Here is a 15,390-nt window from a genome sequence, read left to right as displayed (position 1 = left end):
ATATTATTTACAAACTACTCGTCCTGAAAGATTACACCCAGAGCTTACTGGAAATGCGTTATGTGCACTGCATTGGAGCTCCTCTGACTTTCGTTGTATTCCTGTTGATGCAGATCTTCTGATTTGCCCAAAATCTCCATGGATTTCTTCTTTGGGGGTTTGGCTTGAAAAAGAAGAAAGGAATTTTTTAAGCAAGACCCTCTCAGCTGTTGTACTGTGTTCTTGTCGCAGCCTCTGCCTGCAGGATCCCGTCCCTGTGACCGCCAAGTCCTGTGTCATCCCTAAAGACTGTGAAACATCCGAGTGGTCCCCATGGAGCTCCTGCTCACGGACCTGCAGCTGGGGAGATCCCACCCCAGGATTCCGGAGCCGGCGCCGCAGCGTGCGGAGCGTGGCCGTGGGCGCTGGGAAGCCGTGTCCAGAGCTGGAAGAGAGGGAAGCCTGCAGTGTGGGAGGGAAGGAGCTGCTGCAGCCCTGCCCCAGGTATGGTGAGAGCTTTTAGCCCAGTTTTTGGAAGTAAAGAAGCCCCTGTTTGGTGACTTGCCTCATGCAAAGCAGATCCTCATTGCTTGGTTTGTGCACAGAGAGGGTTGTGTGTTGTGCTTTCTGTGTCTAAGACATCATTGATTTGATCATTGTTAACTATGATTAGTGGTGTTATTTATTGTTAGTAATGTTCTTGTAATTGTTTCTATTGTTGTTATTGCTATTACAATAATTACAGTTATATATAGAAATTAATTTAAATTACATCCACTACAGTTTATATTTTCGTATTTTAAAAACTGGGAGCAGAGACTCTTGTTGTCTGAAGGAGCTTTGGTACTGATTGCTGTTTCAGAGAATTTCCTCAGCTGTACAGAGACTGGGCAGGTCTCTATGACTGTGCTTTTAATGGCTTTGAAATTGTAATTTTTACATAAGATTTAATGATTCCTCTTCATCTCCCCTTAAAAAAAATCCCAGTCCTGCTTGAGGAAAATGGGAACTGATCAGAGGTAGTAGCCTGGACTTTACTCAGTTTCCCTCTGGGTACTTCTTGAAATGGGAAACTTTGCAGTCCCTGAGAGCTTGTTTGCTTTGTGGCAATCTTTATTCTGGCAAAAGGAGAGGATCTCCCCTTTCTGGTTTGCAAACCCACGCCATTGTGCTTGGCCGGGCTGGTATGGGAGGTTGATAGTGTGATTTGCAAAGCAAATAAAATATTGTTTGATTTTTTGTGTGACATGTTTTCAAATTGATTGTAAAAAGCTTTGGGATTGATAAAATTTTATATACATTCAGACAAATGTCCCTGTCTGTGCATGCGTGTGTTTAATCGGAGATCTGTTCAGTGCTCAAGTCACGAGTTTCTGGGGCTTTGCCAGACACTGCCAAAACCTTCAATAGAGCCTTTGCAAGATATATTTCTTAGGAAGGCATCACCTGTAAAAGTGTCTCTGTATCATTGTGCTTATTCAAAATCAAATGCTGATCATTTTTATGCACCCTGCCAGCAGAAGAGAGGAAGTATGAAAAAAAAAAATATTCTGTTGCTTGATTACATCCTCTGAAAAAGGCTCTTAGAGAGTGATTTTTGCTCCTGCCCAAGCGCACATCGATTTCAAAGACAATAGATTAGCACATTGTCTTGCTGATTTTGTGCAGGGGGGTGGGTGCAGTGACACCTGATTGGGGGGGACTGGCTGGGTTGTCTTCTCCCAAAAGTGTTTGCTACATTTGCCATACTTAATCAGGGAGCGAACAGCCGTGGGGCTGTGCCCACTTTCTCACCTCTGCTTTTTGACACTGCACTTTATTGAAGGGCAAACGGCTGTGTAGAGACAGGAGAACCCAAAAGGTGAGAATCTGCGTGACACTGATAAATTTTTGGAGGTGCCACTCTTTCTGTAGAAGGAAACCTGTTGTTCTGTCAGTGTATTGCTGCTGTGCCCAGGTTTTCATGGCTCTGTGAACTCAAAAACCTTCCCCATCTTTCCATGCCTCCATACCTTGAGGCAACACTTCCAGGGCAGTATCTGCAAGAGCAGGAATAAACTGCCTAATGTGCCAGCTCAGAAAAATAACATTAAACTTGCAGGTTAATGGAGCCACTTAGCTAAAAATATTAAAAAACACAACTCTGGTATTTAGTTAATTGATATTTCTAGGGATGTAATATCTCCAAGTACAGGTGGTAAGCTATGACCTTCTCATACTGTACAGTGTTGAGGAGAATTTTACAGTAATGCCTGGTTAGTAGACTTTGATTTTTCCGTTCAGTACATACAGAAACAAGCAAGAATGAAAATCTGTAATACTGCAATATGTGCTGAGGGTTTACCAGACATAAGGCTGCGGGGACCAGAATTTTGTATCAGTGAACAGAAACTCAACATTTAGATGTTATTTAGGTGTCAGCAGCTGGTAAAGGATACTATTGGTCCATATTACAGTTTACAGCCTGGTGATTTGGTGTTGCTCTTTGGGAACTGGTGACAAAGCTCAGATTGGAAAGCAGTGGCTTTCAGCCCTAGAGGGATAAAGTGTTAATCCCTATGAAATAATATAAGAAGCCTTTGATGCTCCTATTCTCCTTATTTGATCATATTCTCTTTGCAGTGTAATACCTATAAAGATTATGCTTTTTTTCCCCCTTAACTATATGACACTTCATTTGTGGCTTTGCTGGGGCTTACCAAACAGTTATCTTTTCTTTCTTCCCCTTACGAGAAGATGATGAATTTAAGGAGATTCTATAGCAGAAATAAAAGGCTCTTTCCTTCATTTGTCTGGTCTCAACACAAGCCATTCCTTTTTTCTTTCTTGTGTTTGACTAATCAGATTAGTCTTAAAATTTCTTAAGGTGAGACTTTTATTTACTTTTCCAGTTCATTGAAATACACTCTAGGCTAATTTCTGGTTTATTTTGAGACACGTAGCCTTTCCTTCAGCTTTATTCTTTGGGGAAGAATTTTCAAATGAGTGCTGCAGGCACAGCAAAGAAAATGGGTAATGACACAGACCAGAAACAGAACAAGCCTCTGAGCAGGAGAAGGAAGGGGATTACAAACAAATTCTTATTATATTAGGGAGAATATTAGGAAGAAATTCTTCCCTGTGAGGGTGCTGAGGCCCTGGCACAGGTTGCCCGGAGAAGCTGTGGCTGCCCCATCCCTGGAAGTGTTGAAGTCCAGGTTGGATGGTGCTTTTAGCAGCCTAGTGTAGTGGAAGGTGTCCCTGCCATGGCAGAGGGGTTGGAACTGGGTAATCCATAAGATCCCTTCCAACCCAACCCACTGGGTGATCCCATGGTTCTCTAGGGGCTGTTCTTTAATGCAGGGGCAGAGAGCACACCATGAGTGAATGAAGGGACATGTTGTGGGCTACATCCTCCAACATGGAAAAGCAACGGATAAAGAGGTAGCACTTGCAGAGTTGTACTCAGCAGAGAGAGATGGGTGAAATGATATTCCAGCTCCTAAAAGGATCCAGAGAGGAAAAAGAATACCTTAAGGCTCAGAACTGTTCTGTTAAATATTATCTCTATGTCCATGGCAAGGCTTGAAATTAAACATCCCATCACAGGTAGGTGGCAAAGCTGTAAATTTGCTGTTAGATGAAGGGCTTTTAATTTTATGACTGAAGTTTACAAAGGCTACTGTAATCAATAGTTTAAATGCAAGAAAATAAAACACGTTAACTGCATGTAAGACTCCAGAGCTTTGTGCTTTGTTTTACTTTTGGTTATTTGCTCTGAAAGGATTAAGTGCTTAAAAAGCTTAAACACATAGGAGGTGATTCTGTTTTCTTTTATTGTGGTATAAATTTGGGATACTTCAATTAAAGTGAATGGGTATATACAGGTATAAAACTTGTGTAAACACTAAGAGCATAAGTCCCATAGAATAAAGACACCAAGAGGTTACTATAAATCGGAAAGATATTGAGCACTTGTTTGTTGCATAACTGTCACTGAGTCATGGGTTTTAGAACAATGTTTTATATCTTTTTTATCCTTGATGTGTAGCTTTCATGTTTGCTGGGAATAGATAGATTTTCCAGAATTATGATTATGTCTTTATATCCTTCATTTTGCTTGTGGTTGCCATGTTACAAGACAGGGATTTAGAAAAAAAACTCTCTTCACTTTATTGGAAATTCAAAGCTTTTCAAAAGTTAAATGATGGAAAATGGGAAAGTTTTAAGACCTGATTTTTAAAAAAAGACTTGAGGTTATTGCTGAGATACAGGTGTGATAGTGTCACTTTGTAAATGAGGCTCATTATGCCCAAATTAAAGACAAGACATTAATGTGAAATAGGAAAGACTGGAGTGGCAATGCAGTGAATAGTGCTGCTGGGCTCTGGAGCTACACTGTGGGAGTGGTAGCAACACTACTCTTCACCCCTTTGACCATCACTGGTCTTGGGCAGGCAGCAGTGACCTCCAGCTTTGTTGCCTCCCATTGGATCAGGAATGATCCCTGGTGAAGCTTTGGTTATCCATCTCCATGCGGGATGATTTCTCCTGCAGTTGCAGGTGGGTGTCACAGTACAAGAGCACACTTTTGCCATGATTGGAACAGAAACCTGCAGGACCTGCTCTTCTGCTTCTTCTGCTAACTCTTTAGCAGGGAAATTCTGAGCGCTGCTTATAATGTGAAAGCTGTTCAGCTTTATTGGCTAAGTTCCCTCTTGGATACCTCAAGCACAAACTTCGTTGTTCCTAAACCAGCATTTTTTGTTTACCAGTTTTCTTAAGCAGCGTGATACAGCTGTCTGTGGATTCTGGAGTTCCCTATTTGAGATGTTACCTTGCTAGTCCTCTAACCATCATCAGTGGGGTCTGTCTGTCTTTGAAGTAGCTGGACTTCCTGTACCTCAGTATTGTCAAAGACTGGAACAAGCCTATTGGGAAGCCAAAGGGAAGGGCTGAATTATTTTAGCCCTTTCAGACAACATCTGAAATTGTTGTCAGTGATAGGTTTTGGAGTAAAGATCACAAGAGCACACTGGAGCTGACCAGCTTTGACCCCAGTGTGTAATGTTCCTCCTAATTCCTGAGTTACCATAATCCTAACCCTCTGGGGATTAATGTGGTCTGTAGGTGGGTAAATGAATGCCAAGTATTGGCATTAAAACCCTGCAGAGAGCTGTCCAAGGTCACCATGTCCATCAGGAATGGTTGTGCATTGGGTTTCCTACTCAGTGGGACAGCAATCCCTTGGATACATTTCTGGGGTAGTGGGCTTCTTAATGGCAGTGAAAATGTTTAAAAAAAATCTTTTATGCTTGGAGATCAGGATTTGGTACTGGAAAATTCCATGCAGCTGAGGGCATGTCCAGCTGGGAAAAAGCAAGATGGGCTGATGGGGCTGAGGCTTGGAGCTGGTGAGAGCAGTACAGGCACTGGCTGGGCTCTGATAGCTGTTCCTTATGGACTGCTCAGCAGTGGAACACACTATCCACTTACTCTGGGAGAATATCTAAAGGGATTTTATTTTTTAAGATTCAGGAGCTGATGAAGTTTAATTATCTCAGAGCTCAGATTTAGTTATTTTGCATAATTTTAATCACTGATGGCCTAATTTTCCTAGGTGTTAACTCCCGCAGCTCACACCGAATAGGAGAAGCAGATGCTCACACCTCTGGAAATGAGGCTTTAGGATCCAGAGTTCACAGCTGACTTCCTAAGCCAGATATTAACAATGAGTTTTTCTTTAGTCAGGTTTTTTTTCCAATAAATGCTTCCTTAAAAGAACTATTTCCATGGCTGTGGAAAGATGTGTGTTTTCTCTGTGTAAGCTTTTGGTTTTGAAAGTGTAGACCTGAAAAGCACAATGTCCTGAAGTGCTGTGGGGGAGGAATCCTCTTCACCCAATGTTTGATGAAGAGCACTTTACTTTTCACTGCCTATATAGTAAGGGGAAGGTTGCATTTAACACTGCAGGCCCAAGAAATGGGATTAGGAACTACTACAAGAAAAAATTCATGACTGTGCTTTATATGTTATTGGAGTTGAAGTATTTGATACTGGTCATGTGAAAAGTATGTTCTTCATTGTTTTCTCTGTTGGTGATAAACCCTGTGAGTGTATCCAGATTTGCACCTTATGCTGTGTGTTATTTAAGAGAGCATGACAGCTCATCCAAACAGTAACTGTAAATGAAAAGTAATTGACAGCATTCACAATTGTTTTCCATGAGTACGTTACAAAATTCAGAAGTGCTTTGTGGCTAGAAATCATTTTATGCCCATACGTACAACGTAAGAAGTTTAAGAGAACATTGATGTGTGCGCAGACAAATTAATGTATTTATTTTTCATATAATTTTGAGATGCATGTTTCCTTGCCATAGCTGTAGTCAGGAACATATACTTGCCATGAAGAATACAGGAAATTAAGATGGGAAGGCTTTTTCTGCAGAGACACCCCATTGTGTTTGAGTTTCCAGAGATCAGTCAGCAGCCAACAAACACACATAATTTTGACAACTGTGGATCTGCTGTAAGAAGAGAGAGCATTTGTCTGGAGGATTAAAGAAGGAAATTATTTTACATAGTTTACATTACACAAACCCCAAAGATTGTATGGAAAAGGGGAAACTATGAAATTTAGAGGAGTGGAGGAATAAAGCAGCAGAAGTGTGAACAGATTGTTATAAAAACAATATTGCCTAAGATTTGCATTCAGGAAGCTCTGAAAGACTTTGAGCTCTTATTTACTCCCCTCATACTGTGACCTATGAGTCAAAGTGAATTATGCCTGTGAAAACTGTTATGTTAGAAATATGCTCTGCATTTCCAGTCACGATGTGGGTATAACTCTCGCTTTCCATGGATACACAACACCGTTTTCCCTATGGTTTTAATAAGTTCTTCCTGGCATTTAAGTTGGTACACACCAACAACTATTGTCTGCACAGCATTCACCTGTCTGTGCCCCAAAGCATTATCCTGACTTGAGAACCATTAATGGTCTTTAGTTGTGAATGGAGCATAGAATAAAAGTATTTTTATTAGAGCTTGCTGTGTATCACAGCTTCTGGGAACTGGAATTAGCTGAGCTACTTTGGCCAATCCCTTGAAGGAATTGTCCCCGCAGAAAATCCACCTGTGCTTGGAGCTCCATTGACATATGCAGGATTTCAGCTATTAAGTGCGTTTCAGAATGAGGTGTTCAGCTCTTGGCAGAGAGGGGTGGTTTAGTGGTTGGAGCCACATGTCTGAAAAATAGTTCTCACACTTAATCAAACCTCTTAATCTTCACTCCTTTTTTACACCGTACTCAAAGGTGTTGTCAGGATGATTTAGTGTTTCAGAACGCTTTGGAGATTGGTGCTCTGGGAAGTTTTACACAAGTGCACCAGACAAATAGCAAATATTTAACCTGTGTAAATTTAATGCTCAAAATGTTTCAGAACATTCCCTGTTTTGGATAGGGAAGTGCTGCTATAAGGATTAAACCAATTATATTTTGTCATCCAGTAAAGTACCTCTCCCTTACTCGCTGTCTTTACCTGTTCTGTTTTATTTCCAAAGGTTTGCCTGGAGAACTTCTGAATGGAAAACTTGCCAGGTGTCGCTCCTCCTTGGCCAGCAGGACCCTCACCACCACAGGCATGTAGGGCTTTGTGGAGGTGGCCTACAAACCCGGGTGGTCTACTGTGTCCAGATCACCATGGAGCTTGGGACACACCGGCTGAAGGAAGGTACGTGTGTGGGGTCACTCTCAGGTGCTGGCCTAAGTAGATCTGAGTAAGGAAACAGGGGAAGAAAATAAGGAGATAACATCCAGTCATTGGTAGCCTTTGACTAGCTGATGCCCTCCTGGTATCTGTGCTCTCCAAGGCAGGTGTTACTTGGCATCAGAGGGAGGATGTGTTGTGTGGAAGTGCCAGGAGCCACACCCTTCTTGGATGAATTGCTGCCACTTCTGTTGTTCGCTTGTGCTGGGATGGTTACAAGGGATGAAGGAACTAAATTTTGCTTGGAGTTGACTTTTCTTCCTCTCTCATATATCAGGTAGCCCAGCCCCTTGGTAGCTGAATGCATTTATCTGTCGTGTAGTCCTGGTTTAGGGTATAAAAAAAGATGTCACACTCCATTCGGGATGTGGCTTTAGCCTCTGCTTCAGATTGATACACAGTCTTTCTTGTGATTTGAAGGGGAAAGCAAAAGTAATATTGTCACAACTTCTGAGCAGACAGAAGGTTTTTGGACTCAGGAAGTGAATTATATTTCTTTTAGAAGAATAATAAGTAGTTACAGATTCACCATGAATAATTCATCATAGGCTGTTTTATTTACTCGATGTAGTGCTCTTGTGGAATATATTTTTGAGCAGAGATGTAAGATAATAACAACACAATAGGATATCTTAGATTTATTTACTTACAGAGGCAAAGCAAATTTTCCTGGATGCCCAGTGTGTGTCCCAGACTCTGAGTTTATGTATAGTGGCTGCTCCACCTCTCCCAAACATCTGGCACCACTTTGCTCTCCCAACACAACACCCCTCTGTTCCGCACAAGTGTGTGGTGCACAGGACTTTGAAAGCTAGAAAAGTGCTGTTAATGAGAGGTGTGGGACATTTATTAACTGTCTTCATCCTTCTGACCACTTCTGTGGTCCATGTGACCACTCTGTTAGGCTGGTGAGCAACAAGTTTGAACTGACTTCATTCACACATTATTCTTTGTCAGTGTTGTGAATTACTCCAGAGGATTAGAGGAGTGCATATGAATTCCTTATACCAATACATCTTGTGACAGAAGTGGTGCTCTATATCTACTGTGTGATCAGCTGCAGGTTTTCCCCTTGTTCAAAGTTCAGTTCAACTTAAAAGTTGCAAGCCCCCTTCTCAACAAAAAAACACCCCAAACTCACTGGGATACCTCTTCCTTGCATTTACAGTTATGACCTTTTTTAAGAAAAATAATTTCATATAGGCAAAAAAATTGAACATGCAAGGCAATTGTACAAGGTATAAATTATTACCTGTAGTTTCAAAGCAGTACTGGAGATGTACAGAAGTCCTTGGCAAGTGAGAATCCCATCTACTGGCAGCACAGTCACATGCAAATAGAAAGAGGGAAAACCTTCCCTATTATCCCTCCCTAGCCAGTAATATTCAGTGTGTCTCATGTACTAGCTGATCAATTTTTGTTTTTTGAATAAATAAGGAATGACATGTATTTGGGCTGTTTTTCTTCTGGCAGTCTGAACTGACAGAATACTTTTATTCATCACTAGGGCATCTCATATTTTATTGTACCAATTTTTCAGTGATGAGGAGAAGATGAGGAAGTTAATCCTCTATGTATAAGCAAATATAGAGCCTAATTGCTACCATCAAAAGTACAGTAATTTTTCTTTCTTCACCTCTTGAGTGTCCTTAGAGGGATCATTCAGGAATCAAACAAGCGAGTCTAATAGGATATTACGATCCATCACAGTTGTTATTCTTCTAGTTACTTCCAATGAGAATTTGGACCTAGGCCCAGTGACATATGTGAAAGAAGATTTTGTCCTGTGGTCTCTCCAGCAGCATTCTTGGAAAAATATGTAGAATCCTGGTTGGAGACAGGTACCATCTGTGATGTATTTATACATACTGCTCAAAGCTCTTTTATCCCCCAAGGATATCTCTCCCATTTTTCATTTGCTTAGTCTTCCCATCTATTTCTTCCTTTATTAAAATGTGTGTATTTGGAAAGAGAGCACCTGTTTTCTTGAGACCCTATATATCAGCTATTCTGAAGGTTAAGTCTACAGAAATCTTCCTGTATTTTGATTATAAAAGTCCAACTCGAAGATACTGGAAATGGAAAACTCTCATGTAGGTATTACTTTGAGAAGTGCATTGATAAGATTTCACATCTTTCTCCCCGAAGAGGTGACCTAACTAAGAAATCCCTGTCTTGATCCAAGTGAAGTTATATATTTTTTAGGCCTTAAGGAGGAAGTCCATACTTTTAACCTGGGTGAGGAGTATTTGGAGGCAGAATATCTTCCAGTCTTTGAAATCCTTGGTAATATTCTTGCATGCTGAGATTGTTCCATCTAGATGAAGCTGTCCGTGAGCAGTTGGTAAACAGGTAAAGGGAACTCCACATCTCTACTCACTGTGAGGCTTTTGTTAATTTAGACTGAACTTTATCATGGTTAGCTTTAAACAGATCTTTGTATTTTCTTTAAGTATCTAATTGAATTTTAACACATTTAAATTTATTACCCTCAATTTTCACAGAGAGGTCATCATCTAATACTTCAAGTTTATCATTATTCTTTTGATATCCAGCGATGGAAGTAGCAAATTTGCATGTTGGAAATGATGTTGCTTTTAAGGAAGAGACAAAGTTTGCACAAAAAGTAGTGTAGAATGTGGAAATGAGGTATCTACAGTACAGCTCCAGTCTGTCCTTTCTGCCCTTCAACTCTGGGTACTCCCTTAATCCCTGTGCCTGGCCATCCTGTGTCTGGACCAAACTGTTGGCATGGTGGTGGTTACCCTTCTTTGTACCTCTTCACTCTGTGGAAGCTCTTTTAAATAACATAGAAAGGCAGACCCTCAATTTATTTTCAAAGCAAGACACTGCCACCATGAGACTCACATATTTTCTTCTCTTTTGCAAGTGGGCTTACAAAAAGAGGTAGGATTTTTGTGACTGTTGATTTTACAGAATTTTACCTGAAATGTGTTTCCCCACAATAAATTTTAGTTGATCTGGGTGAACATCACTGTCTAGCAATCCCCAGGGTACCAATGAAAAAGATATTTGGTAAAAGTAGGGAAGAATATTATGCAAATCTCCTCTCAATCACAATAAATGATTCCAATGATATGGGAATTAAAATTGCTCTTAGGATCTGGGAGTGGTGTCTGTGTTTGTGTTCAAACAGTTGATAAGCATATGTGGTTCCTAGATTTAATCTTCTTCCTCAGGAATTTTTTATCCTCTCTTCTGAAGACCAGGTAGTATCCTTTTGTTTTCTGATAAATTTTCCTTTTTGGATTTATCTAGAAACTGTAACTCTCTATCAGTAGTCTTGGGGATGGCAGCCTTTATAAAATCCACCAGAAGCATTTCCTCTCTTCTCTGAACTAGTTACCTGCTGTCCCTAGTGACTGGGATTGCTGTTCTCTCCGTATTTTCTGCAGCTTTCTAACTAGGGATCTGTCTGCCCTGTCATTCTTTCATAAAATTTGTGCCTTATATATCTTGACATTTTTTCTTTCTTACTTGTTTGAATGAGATCCAATTTGCCTCTCACTTTTTGAATTTTCTTATAATGTTTTTTGCAGCCTGCCTGCTTAAGTTTTAATTATAGGACTGAAAAGACTTTTGTGAAATGCTCTTCTCCCTTGAATCCTCTTTATTATTTACCCAGCATAGTAAACTTGGCTAATAAAATGTATCTCTTATTACCATCTCACCAGCAAATCACTGCAGGTTCCTATCTTTTTAATCTTTGTTATTTTCCATCTGAAAATCCACATAGAATTCTTCTACCTGTACAAGGTTCTAAAGTCTTGTCTGCAGTTTTTTTGCTTAATGAGTGTCTCCATCATATTTGTCTCCTTATATTTATTTTTATTTGATCTTGAATTTCAATAGCAGGTGTGTGAGATAGTTGTGCCTTCATTATTTTTGGATACCTTTTAGTGTTACCCTGCAAAGCTTTTTCTTACAGAAGTCTCTTTCCTTTTAGAGACATTCAGCCCTCCCCTGTTAGTAGACATATTATCTTGACTGACTTACTCCACTGTAGTTTCCTAGCCTATACTAATTTTTGCTTTATTTTTAGGATGCAATTCCACCTGGTTCATCTTACATCAGATTTTTTTTTTATAAATTTGTGTGTCACCAGCTGTAGCAGCAAAATCTCCTTTAGTCTGTTTAGAGTTAAGGACTTGGAAAATACTCAAGTACCTTTTCAGGTCTAATGGTTACTTTCTGATCCATCCCTGTGTGTATTCCCTTATGTAGTTTTGTCTTACAAGCCACTTCACTGACAGAATCACAAAATGGTCTGAAACTGAAACTGTTCCCCTGCACTTTCATCTAACTCCAACTTATACGACTCTCAAAATGATGATTTTATGGCCTTTATACTTTCTTGTTTTCCTCAAAATGTTGAGCTTTCTCCCTACTGCTGATAGACAAAAATATCTATTCCTTTCTTATCTGATGAGTGAACTTTTCAGACTGTTCTTGATTCCCGTATGGGAGATGTTTTGGTGCTTTGTTTTATTTTCCAGAAAATGGTGCCTCTTTGGAGTTTGCACAGAGATTAATTTGACAACTCCTTTCATTCGTATCTTGTATTATTCTCTGTTTTTCCTCATCTTTTTCTTTCTGCCCTTTTATCTTTTTTAGCTCTAAAATATTCTGGTTTTCCTTCTTTGCTCTGTACACTTTCCTAATGAAGGTACCACATTTTTTTCCCCTGCAAGTTCTTTGTTCTGCTCTGAATCATGATCTTCCAGTGCTTGTCTTCTGGGGGATTAGTGTTTCAAATTGGTACATGTGGCATCTGTTCAGTAAACTATGGAAGTAGTTTTGGGAAGAGAGAAATACCAACGAAGAATCCGATTTGTGTGTGCCGCCATCCCCTTGGGTGCCAGCTGTCTTGTGAACCACCAGGTCCAGCTCTTTAGAAACTGGAAGTTGGTTGTGCAGGATGTTGTCATTTATGGCTGTTGCCATCCTGCATATTTACTGGGAAAAGACTGTGTTGATGGAGATAAGCTGCCCGTTGGAGTTGATGCAGGTTCTGCACTGTTGGAGTGAATATGAGCCCTGTGAGGAATACGAGCCCTGTATTAAATGCACACCTTTCTTTTTTTTTTTTTTTTGGTTTTGTTCTTGTTCTTGTTGTAAATTTATGCTGGTGAAGCTGCAGGAATGAGAAGATTAATTTACTCTACGGAAATTAGAATTTTAGAACTTTGATGTTTAAATCCTGTTGTCCTTGTCTGGTTTATGAAGTCGAAAAAGAATAGGTTAGAATATATTAGTTATGAGAAAACTTGACTAGAACCATGGTGGGGGAGAGAACTGGTGGTCAGCAGTGGTGTGGAAAAGGCTTTCTTCTGCTGGCTCATGGTCCGACAGCAGGAGCATCCAGCCTGGGGCTTAGTTGACCTGAATCCCAGAAACCACATTCTCAAGTGGAAGAACAACCCCCCCAAGGATCCCTTTAGTCCCAAACTGGCAAACTAGTTGTTTGTCACTGGGATGACCGCACTGGCTTGAAAAGATGAGAAATACACCTCTGAAGTGTGAAATATATTCAGGGAAGTCTGCATCAGATTTATATTCTGGGATGCCGAGTTATTGATCTGTAAGCTCACCAAATGCTGAGCAGAATTTATGAGATACAACTCACATAATGGAAAAATAAATATGTAACAGCTGGCTTCTTCGGGGGAAACCCTTTAGAAGCAGGAGAGGAAATGATTTTATTCAGATCGTTTCAGTGCTTGACAGTAGTGTTTAAATGCGTATTTCAAAAATTTTAGTTTGAATCCATTAAGGAAAAAAACATTTTCCCTAATGTCTTTTAGAGGTATAACATTTTCACTTCTTTCATGTCTTGAAACTAATTAAACTAAAATGAAGAGAATAATGTATAAAAGGACTCTGACAGTGAAAGAAGTGTGCCTTCTAAGAGGTGCCTTATAAAGAATAGGCCTTTTTTTTTTTTTGTCAACAAACTCTTTGTTATGACCATGAAATAGTTATACTTTAAAAATACTTTTATTTGTATAGTTGGCCATGGTATCTAGCAAATAATATGCAGCCCAGTTAGTTCACGAGGTTTTAGTTCAGGCTTTTACCCTTGAAAGCTAAGATTTTAATTGCATCTGTATTTTTGTCATTATTTTCTGCCACTGGAACTGGATTCATTTTATTCAAAACAGTGATGGTTTGTTCTGCGTAATTTTGTCCTGTTGTTGTTATGAGGCCAGGGAGCTGCATTGTGTTCAGACAATAACACTGAGTCAGATGGAAAATTAAAAAGATTTGTATGTGCGAGGCAATGCCACAAACTGGGACACTGTGGAGAGAGAACAGAGCCAACGGTGGCTGGGCTTGTCCTGGAACAGAAGACATTGGAGATAAATGAAATGAAATTTTCATGGGTTTTCTTCACTGTTTCTTAGGTTTTTTTCCCTGTTTTCCTTGTGACTTCTCTCACCCTCTCTGGTGATCTGTCCCAGTGATTTCCAGCCTTTTCTGGGTAGCAGCCAAAAGGCTCAAACATCCCACGGAGCCCTTTTGTCCTTCCTATCGTTGCCTTCACTGCCGTCCCAGCATCCCTGTTGCCTCCACTGTTTTTCCTGGACGCTCTTAATGACTTGTCACTTTTGGTCTGCTCAGTCATGTGGCTGCTGGTGAGAAGCCCCACATTCACTTTGAATTTTTGCCAGATCTGTGATTTCTGCCGTTAGTCTCCACAAATTCTGCTGTAGCAAAACAATACAGTATTCCAGCTGGGATCACAGTCCTGTTGTACAGCAGAGGATATGGATACAGGGACACTTTTTGCCTGTGTCACTTTAATAAAATTGTGAGGATCTTTATTGTTCTGGAATACATTAAACTGTTGTTGCTCTTGGCAGTCCACTATTAACCCTCTTTCATACTGTGATCAGCCTTCTATTCATACGTTGTTCCTTGTCTATTAAATAGGTTTTAATTGAAAATAGGACTTCAACTTTGTGCCTGGTGACTTCAAAACTAATTGATTCTTCCTAAAAGCCTAAAGGAAGCCTTTCCATCAGGCATGGCGTGCATTAGGCTCCTTAATGGAGGGATGCAACGGGCTGGGATTGGTGTCAATTCCAGGCTGCTTAAGTTGCACTCACCACTTCTCCCTTGTGTAATATTTTGGTTTTGCTATAAGTCTTTCAGGTTAGAGAAATTGCTTACAAACGTTGTACTGGGTTTATCCCTATTGTGTTTTACACACAAAGGTGTTTTTATAGCATAACTCATTCCTTTGTGATTTTCTCAAGTAATTTCCCTTTGTATTGATCCAAGTGTCCTTGGTTTATAAGTCCTGGCAGAGGCAGTAAGAACTTTCACAAGGATATGCCATCCCTTTCTGGTACCTTTCTTGTACTCGGGAAATCATTAATTTGGGTTAGTTTTGCCAAAAGAAATGGTAAACATATGGATTTATTTCCTTCAGAATTGAATATTACCTAAAATACGCTGCACCAATATGTAAGAGACAGACCTGATATCTCTGTGTGTATGCCAGATATGTTAGTGATATTTGGAAATGTCTCATTTTGATTTTAATATAAAAAATACTTGGGATTTCATTGTAAAAAGGAAATGTAGTTAAGGTCCAGGAAAAAAAAAAGTTATTTACCTCCTGAGGAGTTGAAAAA

At 40.0% G+C, this 15,390-nt stretch overlaps 1 protein-coding gene across 4 annotated transcripts in view; it reads left to right on the top strand.

Annotated features, from left to right (window-relative positions):
- The window catches only part of THSD7B (thrombospondin type 1 domain containing 7B), a 308,502-nt gene that overhangs the window by 117,631 nt on the left and 175,481 nt on the right, over window positions 1-15,390 (top strand). For all 4 annotated transcript variants that reach the window (XM_027656313.1, XM_027656314.1, XM_027656315.1 and 1 more), the window contains 2 exons: window positions 232-483; window positions 7,524-7,693. In XM_027656313.1, the coding sequence (XP_027512114.1) occupies window positions 232-483; window positions 7,524-7,693 (422 nt within the window). The remainder of the gene's footprint in view (window positions 1-231; window positions 484-7,523; window positions 7,694-15,390) is intronic.

The sequence above is a fragment of the Corapipo altera genome, unplaced genomic scaffold (assembly GCF_003945725.1).
Source record: "Corapipo altera isolate COAL_440 unplaced genomic scaffold, ASM394572v1 68, whole genome shotgun sequence".
Classification (NCBI taxonomy): Eukaryota; Metazoa; Chordata; class Aves; order Passeriformes; family Pipridae; genus Corapipo; species Corapipo altera.
Note: the sequence above shows the minus strand (reverse complement) of the source record. Positions and strands in the feature narration are given on the sequence as shown.